Consider the following 24581-nt stretch of genomic DNA (forward strand, 5'->3'; position numbering starts at 1 on the left):
GAGAAAGTCATTCATTGACGTGATCCCCCAGATCCTCCAGTCCCTGGTTTTCCCTGCTGTTCCCAAACTCGCCCCTCGGCATGGGGTATCTGCAGTCCTTGAGAGCAGGAACTCCGAGAGAAACTTGAGCCTTCCTCTGCTGGTAAATCTGGGCCTGAATAGCTTCGTTCTTCTAACCCCACTTGTCTTTTCTGAGCCAGGGAGCAGCTGCGATCGTTCCTTTGAAAGAAACAGAATGCTCTAACCCTTTGGATGAAAGACTGTTTTGAAGTGGCAGCTGTGGGCTTGGAAGGCTGAGTGTTGTTGTTCAAGGGCAAACACGCTGCCCCACCGCACCCCCACTTGCCACTATGAGGAAGGACCTGGTCTTCCCAGAATGCATCCGTGGGACACACTGAACATCGGCCCAGCTGATGTGTCCGTGCTGGCATGTCTGCTGTGTGCTCGGCCTGCTCATTGGGTCTTTCTGTGGAAGCCACCGAAGGGTACTGAACTCATGAAATCTGAACTAAAACCCCCAAGAATCCAACTCACTTTTCAGAAAATAGCAGAGGTAGCAAGTCAAAAATGTATCTTCCAAAGCAGAGTTCTATGAGAATAGAATGTTCCATAGTTACTGTGTAGTATGGTAGCCTGTAGCATGTGCGGCTGTTGAGCATGTGAAATAGGACAACTGAGGAGCGGAATTGTTTTATCGGCCGCTCTGTTGGACAACATGGTCCCAAGGGCACCCGTGTCTCTTGGTCCAGTGGGGACCAGCTGTGACTTGGTTAGCTGGGGAAGCAGGCGTTCATCTTGATCTTCACACCGTCTTACAGACTGAGAAAGGGGGAGGGGTGAGTGACACCCCACACGGGGTTCTGCGTTCTCTTTACGTAGTGGGACACGAGGCTGAGGGCTGTCGTTGCTCTTGCTTTGGGAGTCTGGAGAGAATTTGTACTTTCAGTGGCCCACTTCTGCCCTCCCCTCATGCCCTAGAGAGCCCTATGACAGAATACGACGCAACGCCATCCTCCTTGCTCCCAAATATCAAGTATCCAAAGCTCTTGACTTGCTGGTGAACTTCAACTGTTCCGCGCACTGATTCCCGTTGTACGTGGTTTCATAAACCCATTTCATGGAGGTTGGTCTCCATGATGACAGCCATCTGTCTTTTTTGCAGTGAAAGAAAGCACACTTTCTTATGAAGCCCTGACCTTTCCTTATTTTCCATAACTGAAGAGGAATCTGGCTTATAGTCCTCTCTTGTGGTGGGTTTAGACAGATGCTGCTTTTGAATGGGATGCTCCTCAAAAAGGCACAGCCCATCTCCAGTCCTTCCCTGTCTACTGGAAAGACCACTCCAGGGGCGGGGGTTGCAGCCGGGTTAATGTGCTGGCTTTGAAGCAAATAACTGCTCTCGATTTCTATCAAACATCATGATGCATTCAGATTCGATTTCCCTGACAAGCCGTTTACATAAAGGCCTGGACGATACAAACAGGATACCTAACCCTGAGGCCACCACAGAGATGTCTCCATACTGAAAATGTCACCTGGCTCTGTCCCTTGGGGAGAGCATTATGGACCTCATCAGTAAAAGTTTATTTTAAAAATGAAGAAAAATCTTAAGATGAACTGTTAACTGTGGCTCTTTCTTCATTTCACTTCATGGATGCTCATTTTGTCTTTATCTGTTTTTTTGTTTTGTTTTGTTTTGTTTTTCTTTTCTGTTCCTTTGCCTTCAAGTACTTAAATGTCACCCACCAGTTCTGGATTCTTACTCTGAACACATTTTGGGGAAGGAGGCAGATGGAAGTGTGGTGGGAGGAGAGGGAGGAGGGATAATGCACTGCTGGTGTTGCCTGGGCCGGGCAGACATTTTTATTCAAGAGATGAGGGGATTTGATGTTGACATGAATGAAACCTGAATGGACCCCGTGAGTGGATGTTGGTGACTGTACTTGTAGGGACCAAAGAAATCGATCACCCTTCCACAATGACCATGTTGATATTCTTTTCTGAACCCAGCTTCACTGCTGTCCTCTCTGTTGACTTTGTTAGCGGAATAACCGCTCCTCCCTGTCACTCCAGCAGCACCCCTATCCCCACGAGCCCCAGGTCAATGAGGAAGCCCTAGAACTGTGACTCACTCCCGAACTCGTTGTCGGGTGGTTGCTCTGCTACTCACCCTGAGTAAATTAAGCCACGTTTGCCTCTTGGAGCCCCGGGATCCTCCCCACCAGAATGTGAACCGAGGACAGCCATGCTACTGGCCCTCAGCATGGAGAGCTTAATCGCAGAGCACGAGAGGGGAGCTGGCAAGGGCGAGCCCTCTCTGCGAAGGGCTGGTGTTGATGAAGACCGAGACATCTTGCCCGTAACAGCTGCCTTTTCTCTCCTTTGGGTCCAGGCTGCTTTGAATGCTGCATCAAGTGTCTGGGAGGGGTCCCCTACGCCTCTCTGGTGGCCACCATCCTCTGCTTCTCTGGGGTGGCCCTGTTCTGTGGCTGCGGGCATGTGGCCCTGGCGGGCACCGTGGCGATCCTTGAGCAGCACTTCTCCACCAACACCAGTGACCACGCCCTGCTGAGTGAGGTGTAAGTACTGGCTTCCCCGGGGAAGGGCATCCGCCAGGCGACTGCCCCGGGATGGCCCTGCTAGCACAAAAGGGAGGCTTCCGGTTAACGCTGACTTGGACGCAGGCAGAACCAAAGCCCAGGGGAGAAGGCAGAAGGAGGAAGGGCTGAGAAGTCAGGCAATGTTTGGCCCCGGGGGTGTCTGGCCCAGGTTGCTGTCGGGTGGGTGGCGGGGGCTGCCAGCTGCGGGGTGGGAAGGGCTCCCAGGACGTGGCACAGCCTCATCACGCCCTCCGTCCAGAGGCCCACAGCGTCTACTCTTCACCCTGTGACGAATGTCGCCCTTGCGGCTGTCGTCCTCCTCCCCCCAGGATACAGCTGATGCAGTATGTCATCTACGGGATCGCCTCCTTCTTCTTCTTGTATGGGATCATCCTGCTGGCCGAAGGCTTCTATACCACGAGTGCAGTCAAGGAGCTGCACGGCGAGTTCAAAACCACCGCCTGCGGCCGATGCATCAGCGGGATGGTGAGTCCGAGCCTCTGGTGGGTCTTTGTATTCAGTGAAGGCTAGACCAGCGGGCATGGATGGCGAGGCCACGACACAGATGCTGTCCCACCGTGTTAGAGGGAGGAGCGTGAAGAAACCCTCCAGCTTGTTATTGATGGTAAATGAAAATCCCTGGCTGGAGTACTAACGTTTCCCTTATGCATATACAGGCCGTAAGGGCCCCGAGGGTTTCCGAGTAGAAAGTTGTGAAAGGAGGTCCCTTGTGTATTGTCTCTGTGCCCCCTCGCCTTTGTGGGGGTTTGAATGTGGACTGTGGCCCTGAAGACGGTGCACTGTGAGAAACTGTCCCATTCGTTCTGGAAGTACCGAGTGCTTTTTCTACTAAGCACCCGGCTGCGGATCTTGCTAGTCGCCGTGGCTGTGCAAAGAGGACAACACAGGCTCTCGTCCTCAGGCAGCTCAGAGCCAACGCCAGCCCTTGGGCCGAATCCGGCCTGTCATCTGTCTCCGCGCGGCCCACGAGCTGAGAATGGTTTTCTATCCTTAGATTGCTGGGGAAGGTTATATGCGGGAACGAAGTGAAAGTCGCCTCTGGGCACCCTAGGTGTGTTGGCCAGCAGCCCCACGCGTGAGTTGGTGTGCCGTGTGCTGCCGCGTGCTCTCCCAGCAGAGCCGAGTGGTTGGGACACGGCCGGTGCGTGGCCTGCACAGCCTCCCTGGTCCCTGTCAGGCTTTCCGTGGACACGGGGAACCTTGAAAGACGGGCTTCTCGAGTGTCCCAGAAGGAAACTCGGTGGTAGGTTGGGCAGCTGGGTCGGGGGGATGTGTCCGTGCAGCTGCTCATCCCCGGACGGACCCTTGGTCCTAGGAAAATGGCTGAAAGGCCCTGTCCCTGTGGCTTGTCTGGCCCTCAGTTCTGCTGTTTCAGAGTCCCCCAGGAAAGGGGGGTGCCCCCGCGAGCCAGCAGTGTGCCCCAGCTGGAACTGAAGGGTCTAGTGAGGAAGGACGGAAGTGACGCTGCTTGGGAAGGGGAGAGACCAGGTCAGGAAAGGCCCCGAGTGCCAGGCTTAGAATCCACCATTGTACGGGGAGTGCAGGCATCCCACACACGAAGGCGAGCACGATCTCCAAGTGGCTGGGGAAATGGGGTCGGGGTTGGGAGGGAGGCAAGGTCAGCCAGAGCGGAAGGAGGGGGGCACGGGCCAAGTGGGGGCGAGCTGGCCGCTTAGGAGCGGGCCGTGGGACTAATGTCGAGCGGACGGGATGAGCGGCCAGGCTCCAGCTGGGCCGTGTGTGCCTGTAGTCGCTGGAGGCCATGCTGAGGAAAGGCCACGGCGGACCCCCTGGGTCACCAAGACCGGGGGCCCGGGGGCTCTGCAAACACTTGGGCTGGAAATGACAGAGACCGGTGGTAGGCATGAACAAGGGGACAGGATTATGGAGGAAAGTGCCCTGGGGAAAAGCACGGTCTACCGGGAAGACTCCAGAAAAGGAGCCTTTGTGGGAGAACGGAGGAGAAACAGCCAGAGATGTAAGGACTGTCGTGCATGTAAGGACATGTCCCCCCCACCCCCCACCCCCGCCCCCACCGAGGGTGCAAATAATCTGATAGAGCCTCGGGTCCTATCTCCATGTCACTCCTGTGGTGAATGCCCACCTCCCAGTCCTCTGAACCCACAGGCAATGGCAAGTGGCACCTCAGGGGCGGGCATCTCTGAGCCAGTGAGCTCTGGAAAGTTCTCTGATAGCTGGTTCTGCCCTGGCTCCGCCCTCTGGCAGGCTGCCTGTCCTGTCCTCCATCAGGGGCTGGGCTAGTCCTCAGTTCCCATAGCACGGCTGCCCCCAGCCTGTACCTGTGACGGTCGTCCTGAGGGCAGGGCTGCCAGCTGTGATGCCCGCATGGACAGCGCTCCTGTGGCAGGCCGGGGGCCTCTCTGTGCACAGTGACTGCCATCAGCGAGGTCTTATACCAGGGCCTGGCGCAGCTCTGTGTCGCTGTCCCTGTCAGCGCCAGGCCGGGGAGATAGTGCGCACGGGTTGCCGTCCCATCAGCACGGAGCTGCGTGGGGCCCGTGGCACCGTGTGAGCTCCCTGGAATGACAGTTGCATCGCCCCCGGAGGGGCACGGGTGGGACAGATGCCGTGCAGCAGTGAGCTCCCCCGCTTGCTTGTTTAACCCTTTAATTCTTGGATGATAGGAGCCCCTCCAACTCCACATCCCCTACGGGACTGTCCTGATGGGACTGTCATTTCAATTTGGCTTTTTAAGATGAAGTCCACAGAACAGGGAAATAAATGAGTTTAAAACTCTGTTATTTACAAAAAGATATAACTACTCTCCAACTTGGGGGGTGGTGCTTAGGTCGGGGAAGGAAGCAACCATAGGAGGAAGAAGAGAAGTCAGGAGCCTAGGGGAGAGAGCCGCAGAAAGTAGATGTGTGGGGGAACCTCAAGCCAGTTCCCCCCTCACTCGGGGGGCTCCGGTTTCTGCCCCAATGCAGGGCACATCTGCCTGGTGTTGAACATGTTGGGGGACAGTCTTTGTGAAGTCACTCCCCAAGGTGGCCCTAATCCCTTGGCAGCCTGTGAGAGCAAACTGAAACCAAAGCCAGAGTCGGGGCGCTAGAATCCCAGAAGAGGAAACTTAAGAAGCAGCATGCCCCGTGCTCCGCGGGCTTCCCCTGAGCCAGCTGCTGCACTAGCAGCCTGTGACATGGGGTCTGAACTTGGACTCCGTGTCTGCACTCACGACAGCTCTCCCTGCGCTCGTGCTGCTGGTGCTGCCCCAGTGCAGTGGATGTGTGTCCCCACATGCCTGCACAGGTCGTGAAAGATGTTAACGTGCCTCAGTTTACCTTGTAAAGGCATTCAATAGGGGGGCCGTAGAGAGTGCCCCAGAGCTGTGCCGGGGCCTGGGCTCAGGGCGGTTCTTGGGGACCAGGCGCGAGTGCGCAGGGGACTTCTGGCCCAACAGGTCAGGCGTGAAGACCTCCGCCCCGCCGCCAGCACAGCTTACTTTTGCCTCTTTTACATGTTCAGTTTTATTCAAGAAATCTCTGTTCCAAAACGTTGAAAAGCCACGCTGGGTGCCTTGAACACGGGTTGGCTCCATACGTCGTACTTCATGGCCACTGTGGTGGTGAAACACGGGAGGGCCGGAAGGGCTGTGGCAATCCTGTGGCCAGCACATCTGTGGGCGCCGTTTTCCCGAAGTATTTATCCGTTTCGAGTCTGTCCCATTTTGGTACTTCTTACAGTACTGCAAACTTTCTCATTACTCTGTTGTTCGTGGTGATGTCTGAGGTGGCTAGAGGCAGTAACTGACACAGGCTGGGTCCATTCTTCCTGCCCCACGGACCGGCCATCGGCCCCATCTTTCTCCCTCGGGCCTCCCTATTCTGCGAGACACAAAAGTATTGAAATCAGGCCAGTTACTAACCCTACAGTGGCCTCTAAGGGTTCAAGGGAAAGGAAGAGTCACCTGTCTCTCTCACTTTCCACCAAAAGCTAGAAGTGACCAAGCTTAGCGAGGAAAGTCAGTCGAGAGCCCGGCCAGGCGGAAAGCCAGGCCTCTTGTGCCAAACCGCCCAGGAGTGAATGCGAAGGAAAGTTCTTAAAGGAAATGAAAGGTGTTAGTCCAGTGAACACACAAGCGGTAAGAGACTGTTGTAGTTCTCTGGACGGAAGGGCAGAGCAGCTGGAACCCGGGGAGGAAGCCGCAGCAGGGACGTGGGAAGCCTGCAGAGGTTGCTTCACGGGCTCTAAGGAAAGCAGCCGACCCCACGACATCAGAGCGCCAAGTGCAGCAGCGCGGATTCCCAGTGGAGACCAGACAGCCTTCCACTGGAAGAAGATGCCCCCGATGACTTTCATAGCTGGAGAGGAGAGGTCAGCGCCTGGCTTCAGAGTCGCAAAGGGCAGGCGGACGCTCTCGCTAGCGGCTGGTGACAGAAGGGCTCCTGCTGAAGCCGTCACGGCACTGGAGAGGACTCTGTCCAGTTCTGAAAGCGGTTCAGTCGGTGACGCGCCGTCGCACAGCCCGGCCTGGGGCGGCACTGCGGAGTGAAAGGAAGAGGCATGTGCTGCACAGACGCCCCTGCCGAGCGGCCGGCAGCGACCTTCCGCCGCCTGGCGGACCGACCCACTCAACGCTCGGGTGACGCTTAGCGTTTTGGAGCAATCAAGTATATTTTCTTAAAGGTCAGTACCTTGTCTTCTCCAGACCTGATGTTCTTGCACTTACCAGACTACAGTATAAACAGGAGTTTGCACTGGGAAACCCCCAAATTAAATTGACTCGCTTTACTGTGATGGTCTGGAACCAGACGGCAGGATCTTGGAGGCAGGACGCTACCTTCGAGGGGACCGGGGAACAGAGCTGCCTTGGAGCATGCTAGGTGACCGGGAGCCCTGATGACAGCTAGGGCAGACCAGCTTCCGCCAGAAAGTTCCGTGAGCTCTGTCCACCCGGGACAGCGAAGCTGCCCTTTGTCCATGAGCAGGCCCGGTGCTCGCCCGTCCATTGAGAAAGTCGCTGCTGGGGGGCGCATTCTGGAAGCGCCGGTGAAGGCCTACGGCCCCAGGACAGGATAGGTCTGCAGGGGGCGCTCTCCACAGGCCTGACCTGTGGAGCCCTGACGGCCTCTGGAAGGCCATATTCAAGTCTTTTCTTTTTAGTAACTCTGCAAAGATCCTTTTGAAAGGTGGGTCAGGAAAAGCAGCCTGGTCTGGAACAGCCCATCCATAAGCACAGGGAGTGTGAAACTGCTGAAATGGTCTTTACTGTCTCTAGAAATGCAAATGTCTCTGTAAGTATCAGTGCCCCTGAGATACAAACAAAGGTGACTTCTGCCATTTCCTGCGGTGCTAGCCTGTCCCCTAAGCAACCCTGAGCTCCTCCAGCGCTTTCTTGCAGGATAGAAAGGGGCACCGGGTCTGCAGGTCTTGAGCATCACCTGAAGAAGAGCAGAGCCCAGTGAGAATGGCTCCGTGGGTGCCCATTCTGAAAATAGGACTATCATGACAAGACGTTTTTGGAAGAGCTTTTCACCAGTCTCTGAAAACTAGTAGTCAAGGCAGGTTAGGCGGTGAAGCAAAGCCCGGGACGAGGTTCTTCCTGAAGCCATCCCTATGTGTGCAGAGCAAGCTGGAGAGCGGCCGTGCGCCCAGAGCTGCTGCGCATCTTCCAGATGAAACAGCGGAGAGGGACAGGGGAGTGGTACCAGACACTGTGCCTTAAGCTCGTGCTCAGGGCTGTTTCAGACTGTTACCTAATGTGTTTAGTGATTTCGCGGGCCTGTGAAACTAGGGAAGTTCCTTTCGAGAAAGGGTTTCCTGGAGCACCTGTCTCCGTACTACGCTTGTGGCGCAGAACATCAAGGCCCATGAAAGCAGCCGGATGCTCCGCACTGTGAGTCCAGGAAAGAGCGGCAGGTGGGCGGCCAGCTCCTGAGAAGAGGAACTGCACAGGCAGTCACACTGTCCATCGTGGAGCTCCAGAAAGCATAACTGCCCTGGCCCAGCCCTCGCTTCCCCTCTCCTTGTCACCGTGCCCATCGCTCCCATGGCTCAGGCAGTGCTGGGAATGCAGCCCCCCAGTTCACAATCCAGACAGAGCTGTGTGAGCGCTGCGCCGCCAGGTGCTATACCCTGCCCTGTTGCCCTGCAGTAAGAACTGCCCCACAGTTCTTCCTTTTCTGCTCAGTTGTGTTCCTCACCTACGTGCTAGGAGTGGCCTGGCTGGGTGTGTTTGGTTTCTCCACTGTGCCTGTGTTTATGTTCTACAATATCTGGTCAACCTGTGAGGTCATCAAGTCACCGCAGACCAATGGCACGGCTGCTGTGGAGCAGATCTGCGTGGACATCCAACAATACAGTACCGTCCTCTTCCATTGCCCTGCGGAACCTCTAGCCTCTTGTGCAGCCCTCTGGACCTAAGTGATTACACGGGTGGCTTTTTGAATCACCATGATCACTGTCATAGGTTATTCTTAACGTAAGTTCTGTTTTCTGGAGGGAAACATCACTTGCACTCTTAGTTGTAATACAGATTTTTGTTGTATTTTCAACAAAAATACAAAGCAAAGGAGCAAAGGAAACTTTAAACTGGGTTACCAAGTAGCAGTGCATTATAATCCATCTTCTGGACATCAAAAGATTACAGACTTTTTGTTTTCAATTTCCTTTCAGTTTTGTACCATTCAAGTCTTTATCTAAAATACTGTGTATACCTTGTAGTCCAATTAATTTCTATGTCCCACTCTTCAAATCTAGGCTTTTAAAATGACCAACTGCTTAAACTTCAGCTATTCTGGAAAACACAACAAAATCCAGACACAGTTTAAAGTCATCAGACTGAACTCAATAAAATCTGGCTTGTTGGAAACTCCTTCAAACCCATTTTCTAATGAATGGGATACTTGCAATGGACAGCTAAGGTTGGTTCATTTTGACAAGCCGCAGAAGGGCCATTGCTCTTCCTGTCAATTAAATTGAGAGGCAACCTCCCAAGTCAGGACTTTAATGAGTGCTTCTTGCCACGATGCTGAGGAACCCTGTTCCTGGCAGAAACAGCAAGGCGGTGGTGGGGGGGGGTACTTTTCATTAAAATTAAAGACAAGATTTCTTAGGAGAGAGGACGGTTTCATTTGTACTTCTTGTTTTTCCCATGGGGCTTGGCTTCAACATCTTTTCTTACAACATAATGAGAAACTTGCCCAGGACTGCCCACTGGAGTAGTTTTCTCATAAACACCAAGGTTCAGCTGCACTGGTCTTCCTGATGGTTTGAAAAGAGAGCCTAAGGATGATTTTTGAAAAGTGTTTGTGAATGTCTAGATGTATATCATTTCCTTATTTTTAAATATTTGACTCAGCACTTCTGGCCATTAGCGATCCTATTTTTAAGTCTTCTCTATGTGAAATCACTGGTTTGACAGACAGCGTGGGGACTTGTCATTGATGTTCTCCTCCAGCATGTCTTGGTCCATAGCAGGGATGGAAGGGATAAGGGACTTTTTAAAGAAAGCCTTCCTTACCTCCTGGGAGAAGAATAACTTGAACTGTGTTTAATATTTAAAAGCACACACCTAGTACATGGCACAGAGACCAGCAATCTGGTGGGTGATGGCGTAGCAGAGAGGCAGGACAGGGGGTACAGGAATGGACTCCACCATGCTTCTGTTTTTTAAATTTCCAACTGATTTCCAATCCCAGTGAAAATGAATATAACAGACCTACAAAATCCAAATTCCATAAACTTGGGAGTACAGACCCTCAATTTTGGGACTTTAGTAGTAAGTCCACAGACTGGGAAATCCTGTTTGAAGGTGGCTGTCCTCCAGCTGTTTAACTGGTTGGAAAATCAATTTTTACAATATGAGGTCAACTCAAGCAGCACAATTGGCAGGGAGAACAAAGCAGCTTAAAGCACTTAAGGACCAGTTGACTTGGCTCTTGTCCTGCTAAGCAGGACTTCTTACTGATTCTTAGCGGTCTGGTCGGCAAAGGTGTTGTATTGGCGAGGATGAGAGAGAGCAAGGGCCACTGTGGTGGGGCGACAATAAATGACCACTAACCTTCTGTTGGGAAGGTTACCTCACAGGAATCATCCCTTGGAACACTTTCCCAGGGAAGATCTGTGGCTCTGCCCTCGGGAACATCTGCAACACCAATGAGTCTCTTGTCAGGGTCTGTCCATGGCTGCTTGGCAGAGCCAGCTGAGGAAAGGGCCCTCCTGGTGAGACAGAGCAGGAGGTGGTACAGATGCTAGGAAGGAAGGCTTTTCTCTGCAGGCTTTTTAAGATCAAACCAACAGCCTGTTTTCACCCATACTCACCCATTTCTGACCTAGAAAATGTCCCTTTTGCATGGTCCAGCCGGTTCAGGGAGGACCCTTAGCACGCTGAGAGCTTTCTCTTCGGGCACTAATTTGAGAGTGACCCTAACCGCCTCCATCTGAAAACACACGTAGCTTCTCTTTCACCTTCACAAGGTTTTTCACGGGACAAATGCAAATTTTCATTCAGAAATGATCCCCTTAAAAAAAACAAAAAACAAACCCTAGAATTTGTATAGAAGCCCAATTCCTCTCAATCTGGTCACAGCTGGTCATCACTACTTCTCACTCACTCTTAGCTCACAGTACACCTTAAGCCACTTTGCTTTAAACTCAGGCCTTAAAACAGGCTTTCAGCATTGGTTAGAGCTGTTTTCTCAAGGGCACCAGGGGGAGCTCGCATCCTTAGGGTAATCCAAGCCTGCTTTAGGAAAGCCGCAAGTTACTGAAATCATCAGAAGTTGGCTTCTCCATACCAGGGCCTGGTTCCCAGCAGGGGCTCCCAAGGGTGGTGTCACAGGGCAGTCATAAGGAGAATTATACCCCCCCACCACTGAGATTTAACTGGTCGTGGATACATCCTGGACCTCAGATGGTGCTGGGCAGTCAGGGAGAGACCCAGGGGAAATGGGAATCCGTGGAGGAATGGGATCAGGTGAAGGCCCCACCCTTCCATCTAAAACATTCACCTGGTGCCCTGTTCTTTCCTAGTTCTACATGTCCTACCACCTGTTCATTGTGGCCTGCGCCAGAGCTGGTGCCACCATCATCGCCCTGTGAGTAACTGTGGCCCCACGCCCGCCTAGTGCCGCTCCCCTCCCTCCAGGTTCTCCTGCCAGAGGTGCCTTCCTGTGGTCCGCCTCTGGGACAGAGCCCCAGTTCCATGTTACCTGTGTAGACCTTCCCCCTCAGGGCTGGGGTGCAGGCAGACCGTGCTACCTGTCAGGCCTGGAGCAAATGTGGCAGAACTTGGATTCTGCTGGAAGACAACAGTGTAGTACCCAGGCCTGGCCTAGGGCGGGGGTACACCGTGAGCGTGGACTTGCAGGGCATCTCTGCCAAGAAATCTGTTTCCAGCTGGCACTGCTGTCCTGGAATGGCTAAGCTGCTTCGGTGATCTCCTCTACCACTGAGCCGCTGTTTCTACTGGGACACACAGGGTTCACTTTCTGCCACAGCTGGGTACAACATCTCTTGCCAAACGCATCACCACATAACCTTGTTTGATGTGGCTCTGCTCCAAGATATCTGATTTAGTGTAGACCACCGCAGTGTTAACACTGAGCTACTGGTCTTCGCACTATGGCTCCTACCTGAAGGAAGCTCCGTGATCCCTCTGAGCCGTCTTGCTCTCTGGAGACTTTCAAGAGCCCTTCGTTCGGCACTGTTGAAAGACCCTCGATCCGCACCCAAGAAGCAGACACCAAGCCTCCACTGGATGCAAGTTGCAAGAGGTTTATTGGTTACACAGGCACCTGTGGACGCATCAGCCTTTGTGGGCTGAGCGCGCCGGACTAATTGGGGAGCAGATTATATAGGGCAAGGTTGGGGTGGCGGGAAGCGAGCTTACAGAAGCAGATGCTTGGTTACAGGGATCTGATTGGTTAACTTAAATCAAGCATTGTCAGGCACTGGGTTTAAGGTAAGGACACAACGGTTTGTTCTGGTGGGCCTTGGCTCAGCACTCTGGAAAGTCCCAGGTACACTCTATTCCTCATTTGTCTTTTCTCTTGACAGACCGGGTGATCACAGACAATAGACATCCTGGTATGTGTTGCCATCCAGCTATGGGAACAATCAAGCCTTCAGCAAGGGGATAGGGGGTGCTGTGGGGACATCAGGTTACTTAAACAAGCCTTTAGCAAGGGGAGAGGGGTCTTTCACTGTGGTTAGGAAACCTGTAAAAAGCAACATCACAGAACTGTAAACCCCCTCCCTGCCCCAGCACGGACTTTCCTGTGGCAAGATGGCTGGGTGACAATCTGAGACAAGCAAGCTGCTGGGGCCTTGGCCAACCCCAGCTGGGAGCCTAAGCTGGGCTCCACTCTGTGTGTGCACTGGGAACCAGGCCTGTGCTGTAAGCAGGGTTGGTGGCACAGAGGGAAAGGGGCGGATAGGGAACTGACTGCTAAGGAGGAGCAAGTATAAAGGGCCTCAGGTTCCTGTGTGTATGGCCAGAGGTCGGGAGGGCTCACTGTGGGTGTTCAAGAAATCGAGGCTCAATAGACACAGAGGGAAACTTTCTGGCCCCTGCAAACAAGGGCCTTTCCCATCCTGGGTGAGACCTGTGGTCTTGCTGAGGGAGAGGCCAGCAGCAGACTCTGTGCTGCCACAGGGGCCAGCTGGGGAAGACCAGGGCATCCGCCCGAGCTGCCCCTGGTGCTTTTCATCTTCCAGCACCTCCCAGGCTTCTGCATCAACGGCCAGAGGGCAGAGGCTAGGACTAGCGGTGTGCATGTGAAGCATGAGGACGACTATGTGTCCCACAGGAATCCCTTCTGGGTGATGATAGATGGGGAAGAAGCCAGGCCCTGGGTCCAGAGCGGGCAGCCCCCCCTTACTGCCCTTATCTTATTATCCGTTCTGTTCTCTTCCACCAGCTGATCTACCTGATGGCTACCACCTATAACCATGCCGTCTTGAAGTTTAAGAGTCGGGAAGATTGCTGCACTAAATTCTAAATTGCTTAAGGCCAACGAGGAGCCGTAGGGAGCGCTTTGTTGTCTGTTACTGTCGCTTGCTTGATAACCAGTAGCAGTGCTGGAGAGGGGATGGCAGAGAGACTCTGGAAAAAAAGGCAAACACACTGTAAATATGACTACAACTCTTTTTCTGATCTTATGGCTCACTACGTACAGGCCCCTCCAGTTAGCCCACCCAGCTAGAGGACAATGTGAAGAAAAAGCAAGGGCACCTTGTCTTTTTCTGTGCGACCAGGATCTGTACGTGGGGCGTGTAGCTCTCTGCAGCAACCTCGCCTTGGTGCGTTTTGGTGCGGAGTGTCTCATTGCCCGTAGCCGGCTCTCACCCCGCATGTCCGGTGCTGAGCGCAAGAGCCATGGGGCCTGGATCGGAAACTCTCAAATATGTTGAAAAGGAAATCGGAGGAACCGGAGATGTAGATTTTGCAGGGCAGATGAGGAAAAGGAGCGGGCGAGAAGGGTTGGCCACCTCCACTGTGGAGAAGAAGGATCTGTACCCTGGGTGACCTGCACTAAGGCAGGCCTAGAACGAAAACCAGAGGTGCGCTACTGCGCACGCGCTCACGCAGACGGCGGGCTGGGCCTAGAGGTCTGCATTTTGGTCTTGACATACACGTAATTTTCCCGTTAACTCCGCAGTTGATGAGTTACTCAAAATAAGTATCATTCACTTATAGGCCTTCGGGGAATTGATTAAGATCTTGGCACTGCCCTGATTTTAAGATAAGCACACAAGGTGTTTCCAACGTCTGCGTTACTTACAATTACTCCCAAAATGGTAAAGAAAAAACAAGACAAAACAACCCTCTCCTGTTTCATTTTTGCTTTTACTTAACAATAACTTTGGCCGTTTTTTTTTTTTTCAGTTCATTGTGTTTGTATACTAACTTTTCTTCAGCCTCTTACTCTTAAGCATACTAGTAGAGCATGCTTCCAGGTCTGAGGGCTCTGACAGAGGAATGAGTATTAATCCGAATAACCCTCTCCCCTTTGACAGCACAGACCGTCTAACTGCCTAGCAGCTTGCTTTGCCTTCTGACATGCTCACTAGCCATCACGCTCGCCCTTCTTTTCCAGATCCACTTCCTCATGATACTGTCTTCTAACTGGGCTTACTTAAAGGATGCAAGCAAAATGCAGGCTTACCAGGATGTCAAAGCAAAGGAAGAACAGGAACTGCAAGATATCCAGTCTCGGTCAAAAGAACAACTCAATTCGTACACATAAATGTTTGCCAGAGCGTTACGGCCGACGCGTTGACAGCTCTGCCCACTGCCGAGACAGCTGCTCTGCAGTACAGATGTGTACCCCACCAAACAGCCTATCCACTTCACTGTCTGGCTCCAGCTGCTGGGATGTATTTCTAGGAACACCTTCCAGCAGGTCAATCTTTTTCTTTAGAGCAGATGTTGGAGGTTTCATGTTAGCCATTTTAAAAGGCAACACTTTGACAAAAGGATGGTTGATCTTTCTGAAATTGGTGGCATGTTCAGGTTTATCGGTAGAGCGATCCTACCAAAACAGGCGATGGGGACATGGCCTGTTCCTTGAGAGGGACCGAGGCTGTGCCGGCATCAAGGAACGTGACCATCAATTCACATATGCCATCTGTCCACCAGTCACTTCATCTATAGGGAATAAAATGGAATGGGGGGGGGGGTTCCATTTCTGACAGCTGACATTTATTAAACTTTGGCTCAAAGATAATGTGATTCTTAACAATTGACTTTTTAAAAATTAGCTGCCTTCCCTACCCCTTGAGTCCAGCCTACATTAATCTCCTGACCCAATGAGAAATCTATTTTTCAATAATGCTAAAAGGAGCTACTATAATTCTGCTACACCTGCCCCCAAAGAAGCTGGATTCTGACTCCTTGACAAGCTTTCCAGAATCAATTTTATAATAGATTTCCTTTAAATAAAATGGCCCAGTTGTCATTCTTCTTTCCTGGGAAATAAATGTCAGCTCTGCCTTAATGAGTATTTGTTTTAAATTTCTAGGAACTTATTTTACAACAGGAGACCCCAAATCCTTCACAGACTTTTGTTCCACCAATGTTTTTCTTAATTAAGAAGTGTTACCTTATTAAAATGACCACCATTCGCAACCATTTCTATGTGGTCTGAATAGCAAGTTTACAGTTTCATACCAACTATCTAAAACCTAATTACAAGTAGACCACAGACCTCCTCCTACTTTTATAGACTTGAATACTTAAGTGATTTAAATTAGGGTTGGTATTTATTTCATTTTTAAAAATCTTTCCTGGAATAATAAAAGTTCGATGTTCAACATAAAAAAAGAAAAAAAAAAACAAAAAAACACCTGCTTGAGTTTAAGCCATTTTCAAAAGAAACTTGCCTTCTAAACCATTGTGTTCCAGAACATTAAGTGATTATAGGTACTGGATATTAGTGACGGTAAACTTTGTGTTGTTCTTTATGAAATGATACATATAACTGTTGGGTGCATCAGTGCTTTTTAAAAGGGGCTGCATAATATAGGGTTAACTATGTATATTCATGTTAAGAATTAACTTGTGGTTTGGCTGTTTCCTGGATTTTAAAACATATACATGTGCAGAAATGTATTAAAATGAAAGGAAGCATACCTTTATCAAGATGCTATTAAAATTGAACATCAAGTATAGTATTTCATTTGGATTCTTTCTGTTGTTGTTGTTAATGCCTAAAAATGCCTATTTGGATCTTGACTTTTTTTAACTGGGAGAAGCTCTCTTCCGTGTAGAACAGTTGTTCCAGAATAGCTTGTTTTGTTTTCCTGTTGCATGACAGACTTAAATATTTTTTTTCCAGCAGTGGAGGTGCTGTTAGAGTCCAGTGTTCTAGAACAGGCAGTGTCTCAAGCCTAATTTTACTTTTCTAATTCTGGTAGCTACTACCAGGAATTTTTGAAAGTTTTTTGTTTAAGTAGTCTAATATTTTTTATGTAAAGAGCATTAAATTTTGCTATGTATAAATTTTTGTAACCTAACAGTGAATCAATATTTTCTATCAGTGCCAAGGGCTTCCTGTAGTTCTATTCAAGTGTTACAATAAATATTTGTAGATAATAGTCAATACTTGTGTATGCTTATTTTAGAGATCTATTTAGGTGGAAACAGTTGTGGATGTACTAAGAGTAATGCAATAAAGGTATAGCTTCACTCACTTGCCTTTTTACCATACATAAATACTCTTCCTTCTCTGGCTGCAGTATGGTGTCATTTTTCAACAGTATGCATGATCAAGATTTCACATGTGTATGGAAATCGTGTTTCTAGGAGGATGCTGCCCCATCTCTATAGTTGCGTAAAGTATACAAATTTTCTGACTAGTGTCAGCAAATAAAAGCAATTATACATATGGGATTAATACAAAGCTTAAGTGGGAAAGTAAAAACAATGCTGAACCTTCCCAAGGGACCATGTTCCACTGGCTCCTTTGTGAACCCAAGGTAGAGAAGATCTAGATCTGGGGGGGGGGGGGGAACACCACCACCACTCTAGATCTAACAGTTAACTCTCAAAAGCAGCAGAGCTAAGTTTGTTACTTAGGATCTCGTTTTACTGTCCGTTTGCTTACCTGTTAGCATGATCAGGCACTGGGATTTTCCATCATCTGAAGTTTCTGAGTAAGGACCACCAGCCCTTGTTACTTACTGAGCCACTGCTGTTGCTAACTGAGATGCCACCTCGGGATCCTTGGCAGAAGAACAATCGGGACCCCAATTAGTATGCTCTTTGCCACACTACTTAAAATCTTCTGCTTTTGTAGCATTCTGTGCAGCTGTTTAAGTTACATAATAAAAGGAGTATGTCTAGATGAGATCACATGCAGTCTGTTGACAGTAATCCGGCCACAGAGCACAGGAACCTCTAGAGGGCAGAGTAGCAACCATTCATTTCTCTAACTCAGATTTAAAAGAGACGATCCCCTTGTTAGTATCTCTCCTAAAGCACGACCTCTTGCTCTAGTCAGGGCAGGGCACATCTACTCTCAGATGTTTGTGCAAAATCTCAAAATGAGTATTAGGATGCATAAAACTACAGAGAGTTTTGAGGAAACAAAAATACACACACAGTTAAGTCAGGTTGGGCCAAGAACATCCTTTTTCCAACCTGTGCCCCAGCCTTCCTCACGATACGTTCGGGGTTGGGGGGGGGGGGGTCTCGTCTGGGGGGGGTGGGCCGGGGACTTCTCGTGTCACACGTCACGCATCCATAGCCTTCTAGAGGATGCGGCCACCTAAAAAGTACATAAGAAGCGTCTGATCTTTAAATGGGATCTGTCCTGATGTGGAATGTTAAGAATACCGCTTAGAATTTAAGTTGACTGAAAAACGAAGCTATCAAACTCCAAGCTCTAAAACAATATACAATGAGTTACTTAGACGAGGTCTTTGAAAACACAAGGTGGGGAAGAACTGAGTCGTATCCAAATGTGTTAAGACGTGAGCTAAGGGTTCTGGCCCAAGACGGGGACACAGGAGGCCCCCGAACTCCTCCCCAGAACACAGCACATGCACCACTACACCCGGATTCATTTTTGATGGAAAAAAAAATCCAACTGGCTGAGCTACTCTTCTACATACTGAAATGGGCAGGAAAAGCTGAGCCAAGCCCTCACCATAAACCCCAACCCTGACATGATGCCGCGCAATCAGCCGGAAGCTGCCAACCCCACGGTTCCCCCTGAACAGATCGGACCCCACATTTAGTGCCTCAAGTTTTAACACAGAGATGGGCCCCTAAAATTGCCTTTTTTTTTTTTTTTTTTAAAGAATTTTATTTATTCGAGAGAGACAGCACAAGCAGGGGGAGACGGGGAGGGAGAAAGACTCCGAAAGACTCCCCGCCGAGCTGGGAGCCAGACATGGGGCTCGATCCTAGCACCTGGAGATCATGACCTGAGCCAAAGGCAGATGCTCAACCCTCTGAGCTCCCCAGGCATCCTGAAACACCTCTTTTAAGCCAGCAGGGCTTATAGCCATGAGCCCAGGCCCAGAAGACTAACAAGGAAATGGTGCTTAACCAGCCCTAGAGGACTATCTCTTGATCTTTCCCTGAAAAGGTTCTGTTTGCATATATTAAAAACTGTTGTCTCAGAGTTCAGCTTCTACATTTAGCACACATCTACGGGCTGCCTGCTAAGCCACCAGAGAACAGGGAAGCCAGCAGATGCAGCCTCTGTCCAATCCCCTCTAGCCCACTCCAAAGCGCCTGTATCTCCCCGGAAGGAGCTTATACACATCGGGCCTTAGTTTTTGTGGCTGCCACCCAACATATCCCTGGAGCACCTGGCTTGATAGCCCATGCTGCTTGCACGCAGTTCACAGGACTGCAGCAAAAAAAAGAAGAAGAAGAAGAAAGAAAGAAAGAAAAAGCAGTTTTTAATGGGCGCAGGAGCAACACTCCCCCAGCCCCCCGACCTCCTTGGCCAAGTGCAGAGGAACTCGGCCTAGGGAAGATGGGAGAAACACCCATCTCACAGGTGACCTCAGAAAGAGGCGTCACTTCCATACTTCCCCAGTGGCTGAGAGTCTGGCTTCTACTCAGACTGCGCGCGCGTGTGTGCTGTGATCTTCCCCGCAGGGACACTACGCTGCCTTGACAAACACTCAACTAGCAGCAAACACCAAGAACAAAACAATTGTCTTAGACGGTCACAAAAATTTAAGCAGCAGCCAGGAGCTTGGGCCGGCCCGACGGAGGAGGTTCACCTCCCACCCAGGAACACTGGAGCCTAGGCTAGGTGCCCGGTGCCCGGTCACAGGCTAGAAGTCAGCACGGCATGAAGGAAAACGAAGAGACGGTGGAGTGTGTCTCAACGAAAGTCAAACTCCAAACCAAACCGTAATGAAACAGAAAGAAGTGACTCACCTAAGAGTGCGAAGTAACTCTACAGATGCTCACGGAGGTCAGAGCCACACGAACAAACCGAAAATCTCAACGAGAAAATAAAGTATCGAATCCTACAGCTGAAGAACACAGGAACAGCTGAAAAATTCGGTAGATGGGTCAACAGCAGACTAGATCAAACAGAAGGATCAGCAAACTTGGAAAACAGGCCAGTGGAATTCATCCTGTCAGAGAGTCAGGAAGCCTGAAGAGTTCCAGAAACTATCAATCTAAAGAAATGCACACAGACACAGTGTAACTGAAGTGGCCACAGTAAAGAATCTTAAAGCAGGAAGAGAAAACCTTGCAACACACAAAGGAAACCCTGTAAGACTACCAACAGATTAGTCAGCAAAAACTTGACGGTCTTTTCAAATTGGTGAGAAGAAACTGCCAACCAGGAATAATACCACACTCACAAAGTTGTCCTTCAGAACCAAAGGATAGAGAGTTTACCAAACAAGAGCTAAAGGAAGTCATGACCACTAGGCCAGCTTCAAGCTGAGATGGAAACACGCTAATTAGCAACAGGAAACCCTATCCAAGTATAAAAGTCACTCATAAAGGCAAACATACAGTTAAATTCAGAATATTCTAATGTTTTAACAGTGTTGGGTAAATCACAACTCTAGTGTGAAGATTAAGAGACAAAAGTACTAAAAATTAACTATAATTTGCAAAGGAATATCAAAAACAAAAAGTGGAAGCAATGTATAAATGTAGAGATTCTGTAGACGTTCAAACATAAGTTGTTAGGAGTTAAAACTAGACTATTACAGGGGCGCCTGGGTGGCTCAGTCAGTCAAACGTCCGACTATTTCGGCTTATGTCGTGATCTCCAATTGTGGGACTGAACCCTGCCTTGGGCTCCACGTTCAGCAGGAAGTCTGCTTGAGATCGTCTCCCTCTTCCTCTGCCCAGCCCCCTGCTCACCCACTCTCTAATAAATAAATATATCTTAAAAAAAAAAAAAAAAAAAAGACCATGTTACATACCTTCTATGTAAGCTCCATGGTAATCACAAAGCAAAAATCTGTAGTACATACACAAAAGATGAAACCCAGCACCTGGGCAGCTCAGTCAGTTAGGTGTCTGCCTTCAACTCAGGTCATGATCCTAGGGTCCTAGGATTAAGCCCCGTGTTAGGCTCTCTGTTCAGTGGAGAGCCTGCTTTTCCCTCTCCCTGCCACTCCCCTTGGTATACTCTATCAAATAAATAAGTAAATTCTTAAACAAAGATGAGACCCCAAGCATACCACTACTGAAAATTATCAAAATACAAAGGAAGAGAAAGAAACAAAGGAATTGCAGAACTACCAGAAAACAACAACATGGTGATTGTAATCTTGTACCTATCAATAATTACTTTAAATATAAAAGAACTTGGTTCCCCCAATCAAAAGACACAGTGGCTAAATGGATTAAAAAAAAAAAAAAAAAAAACCAAGATCCATAAATATGCTGTCTACAAAACACTCACTTGAGCTTTAAGGACACACGAGACTGAAAGTGAAGGGATGGAAGAAGACACTGCATGCAAACTGCCCAAACAAAGTAGGGGTAGATATACATAAATCAGAGAAAGTAGATTTTAAGTCAAAAACTAACAAGAGACAAAAGAAGTTCATCATATAATCATAAAAGGATAAATTCATCAAAAAAATACAGCATTTGTAAATATTGATGCACCCAACATCAGAACACATAAACATATAAAGCAAATATTAACAGACCTCAAGGGAGAATGAGACAGCAATATGATTGCAACAGGGGACTTGAAAACCCCATTTCAATGATGGAGATCATCCAGACAGAAAATCAATCAATAAGGAAACACTGGACTTCAACACCACATTGGACCAGATGGACTGAACCGACATTTACAGAACATTCCATCTGTTAACCTTAAAAATAAAACAGCCAGTTATTTTACCAGTACAATGAGCTTATTTAGGACTAGCAGAGGAACTGCAATTTGAGCCGTGCAAGCTATAGCAAACCACAGGCGGAGTCTGGAGAACAAAGGAGAAGAACCTTACAGAGAAAAAAGGAGAAAGAACAGAAGTAGAGGGGCGCCAGGTTCAGGGTGCTGACAGGGTTTCTCACCAGCTAGGCAACTGCTGGGCAAGGAGAAAACCTTCCTCCTGCTGAGCCCGTACAGTGATCTTCTTCCTGCCTGGGCGTCTGAAGTGAGCTGGGACAGAAAGTTCGTGTGTGAGAGCATTCCCTCCAGAGCGTTCGGACTCCATTCTAAATCAAGTTGCCTTCTATTTTCACATCTACCCCTTTTGATCAAGATCCTTCTCCAAAAGCCTAACCGATCAAGAGCTGAGTTCTCTGTATTCCCGGCTTTTGACCCTTGGCGCCCCGAAGGGCTTTTCCCGGTTGTCCCGCCCGTGTCCGAGGCAGAAGGCGTTTCAGGCCCCATTTGAGTAAACGAGAGGAGGAGGGAGAACCCCCAGGCACTAACCATCCAAAGGCTCTACCCGGCCACAGCTGTACACACCAGATCAGCTCGAAGCACTGAGCCAGTGTCTACTTACTGGGCACATCATTTCCACAAAGGTTTGACAGGCCACAGGCACAAATCCTAAAATCATAAAGCAGAATTAAAAGTAGCAAGGCAGAAGCGCCTGGGCGGCTCAGTCGTTTAAAGTCTCCAACTCCTGATTTTGGCTCGGGTCACAATCTCAGGGTCGAGATTGAACCCAGCACTGGGCTCCACGTTCAGCAGAGTCTGCTGGAGAGTCTCTCTCCCGCTCTGTCTCTCCCCCTGCTCGCACTCACCCTTGAATAAAAATCCTAAGGGGGAAAAAAGGTAGCAGAACAATTCCGAATTGTATTATGGCTCTGAACTAGGACCCTAGGCCTGAAGGTCACCACTGAACAGATCCAAGGACCATGAAGAATCAGGTAGAACTTGCTGCAACCACTGTGTTTGCTCCCCAACTTTTTACAGTTGGATTCCGTCCTGTCCGGAGGCACCTACCCATGTGCTACGGCGGGGGGGGGGGGGGGGGGGGGGGGCGAGGATCCGCAAGTGCACAAACCCCTCTGCGTGTATCAAGTAGCTACGCAAGGGCCATCCAACTCTCCAAAACCACTTCTGCCAGTGAGTCAGGTGGTCCTTGCTGGACGGCTGCTACTCCAGCCGTGGAGCAGACCGGCCCTCCCGAGGGCAGCCTGCCTGCAACAGTCATGTACGGCTCCTGGAAGTTCCTGTTTCGGGTGGCTCTGGAGGTTTCATGGAGCAGACTAACAGGGGAGGCTTCTAATTTATTATGGATGTTGACACGGACAGTTAAACATCCCGGTAAGGCCTGACGTCCAACTTGCCAGCTATCTAGACGCTCACACACCCATGGGAACTGCCACCCAGTGTGGACTGAAATGAAACTGGGGGAGTACAGAGGGCCCCAGCTGAGGTCCGCTCAGTGACAGATCCATTTGCTGGAACTCCCTGATTGACCCCCCCCCTTTTTAAAAAGATTTTATTTATTAGAGAGAGAGAGAGAGCATGAGCGGGGGCAGGGAGAGGGAGAGGGAGCAGACTCCCCACTGCACAGGGAGCCCGACATGGGGCTTGATCCCAGGACCCTGAGATTATGACCTGAGCCGAAGGCAGAAACTTTAAGAACTGCGCCACCCAGCGCCGACTGACCTTTTCAAGGCAGGAATCAGAGGAACCGGCATGACATTCTGAGGGATCATCCCAACATGCAAGGGTCTTTTCTGAAAGTCTTCCAAAGAGCAAGTAGCCCATCTGCAGCTCCCCTGCAGGGGAATGGATTGTACGGAGAGAAGGAAAAGAATGTGGGGGTGCCACCCTCATACGATTGGCAAAGGTGCAGGTGTTGGACTGACCTAGTCCAGTTACGGCTGGAGGAAGCGTGAAACAAGGAGTGAGAATCCCCACTGTAGATGGTCTCATCCGATGCCCACAAATGTGCCGGTATAATCAACAGTGGCATCTGGGACTAAGACAAGTGGTGACACAGAAGACAGAGGGATGTCTGACATAATGAACCTGTCAGTTTCTGGACAGATTCGACAGTCACAGAGGTTTCCCTTTTTGGCAACAGGCTGGGAAATATGGGTCAGAACGTTGCCATCCCGAACAAGAGGGGAAGAAATTAAACAAGGAGCAGCAAGAAAGAGGCACACAGGCCTGGTCTGCTCACCTTGGGAAAGCGGTCGCCTTAAGCGTCTGTTGCAGCTTCCAAAACCTTTACTTTCAGGTCACCAGACAGTGTGTGCCCACTCAGGGTTTGGTACTTGCTTATATGTGATACCTGGATCCAAGGGCATGTTCCGAGGAGTCAGCCAGCACAAGGGTCGATTAACAGTCCCTGACAGGGCCCATCCATGGGGTTGAAGTGTCTTTCTGGAGATATCTTTCTAATGACAAATGTCTCTGGCCTGCAGATGATGACAATGCTTTCATCTACCAAGAGCACACGGTGGAAGATTGTCCCACCAAAGTGTTATTATTCCCCATGGCTTTGTTTGGGCTTTTGCAAAAAAAATCCCTTTGTACCAACTGTGGATCAAAGGAAGCAGGGGACTAGGTGTACTAGACATCCTGATACAGAAAGAACAGATTCTCACTGAGCTGATGCAAATATATTGTTGTGGAAAAGGCGTTCCAAAACTCTGGATAGATCAGGTAAAGAAAAAAAAGATAAACGGGCACCTGGGTGGCTCAGTCATTAAGCATCTGCCTTTGGCTCAGGTCATGATACCAGGGTCCTGGGATCGAGTCCTATATTGGGCTCCCTGCTCAGTGGGAAGCCTGCTTGTATTCCCTCTCTCACTGTCTCTCTCTGTCAAATAAATAAAATCTTTTTAAAAAGAAAGAGAGAAAGAGAGGGGAAAGGTGGGGAGGGAAGGGGAGGGGAGGGGAGGGCGCCTGGGTGGCTCAGTGAGTTAAAGCCCCTGCCTTCGGCTTGAGTCATGATCCCAGGGTCCTGGGATCAAGCCTTGCATCAGGATCTCGAGAGCTCAGCAGGGAGCCTGCTTCCTCCTCTCTCTCTCTCTCTCTCTCTGCCTGCCTCTCTGCCTACTTGTGATCTCTA

General features: G+C 49.9%; 1 protein-coding gene across 2 annotated transcripts in view; it reads left to right on the forward strand.

The window, feature by feature from the left end:
* The window catches only part of GPM6B (glycoprotein M6B), a 47471-nt gene extending 35787 nt beyond the window's left edge, over window positions 1-11684 (forward strand). For both annotated transcript variants that reach the window (XM_059386312.1, XM_059386313.1), the window contains 6 exons: window positions 2393-2579; window positions 2930-3086; window position 3843; window positions 8773-8943; window positions 10671-10750; window positions 11616-11684. In XM_059386312.1, coding sequence (XP_059242295.1) covers window positions 2393-2579; window positions 2930-3086; window position 3843; window positions 8773-8943; window positions 10671-10750; window positions 11616-11684 — 665 coding nt within the window. The remainder of the gene's footprint in view (window positions 1-2392; window positions 2580-2929; window positions 3087-3842; window positions 3844-8772; window positions 8944-10670; window positions 10751-11615) is intronic.
* The last annotated feature ends 12897 nt before the right edge of the window (window positions 11685-24581 follow it).

This window comes from Mustela nigripes, chromosome X (assembly GCF_022355385.1).
Source record: "Mustela nigripes isolate SB6536 chromosome X, MUSNIG.SB6536, whole genome shotgun sequence".
Classification (NCBI taxonomy): domain Eukaryota; kingdom Metazoa; phylum Chordata; class Mammalia; order Carnivora; family Mustelidae; genus Mustela; species Mustela nigripes.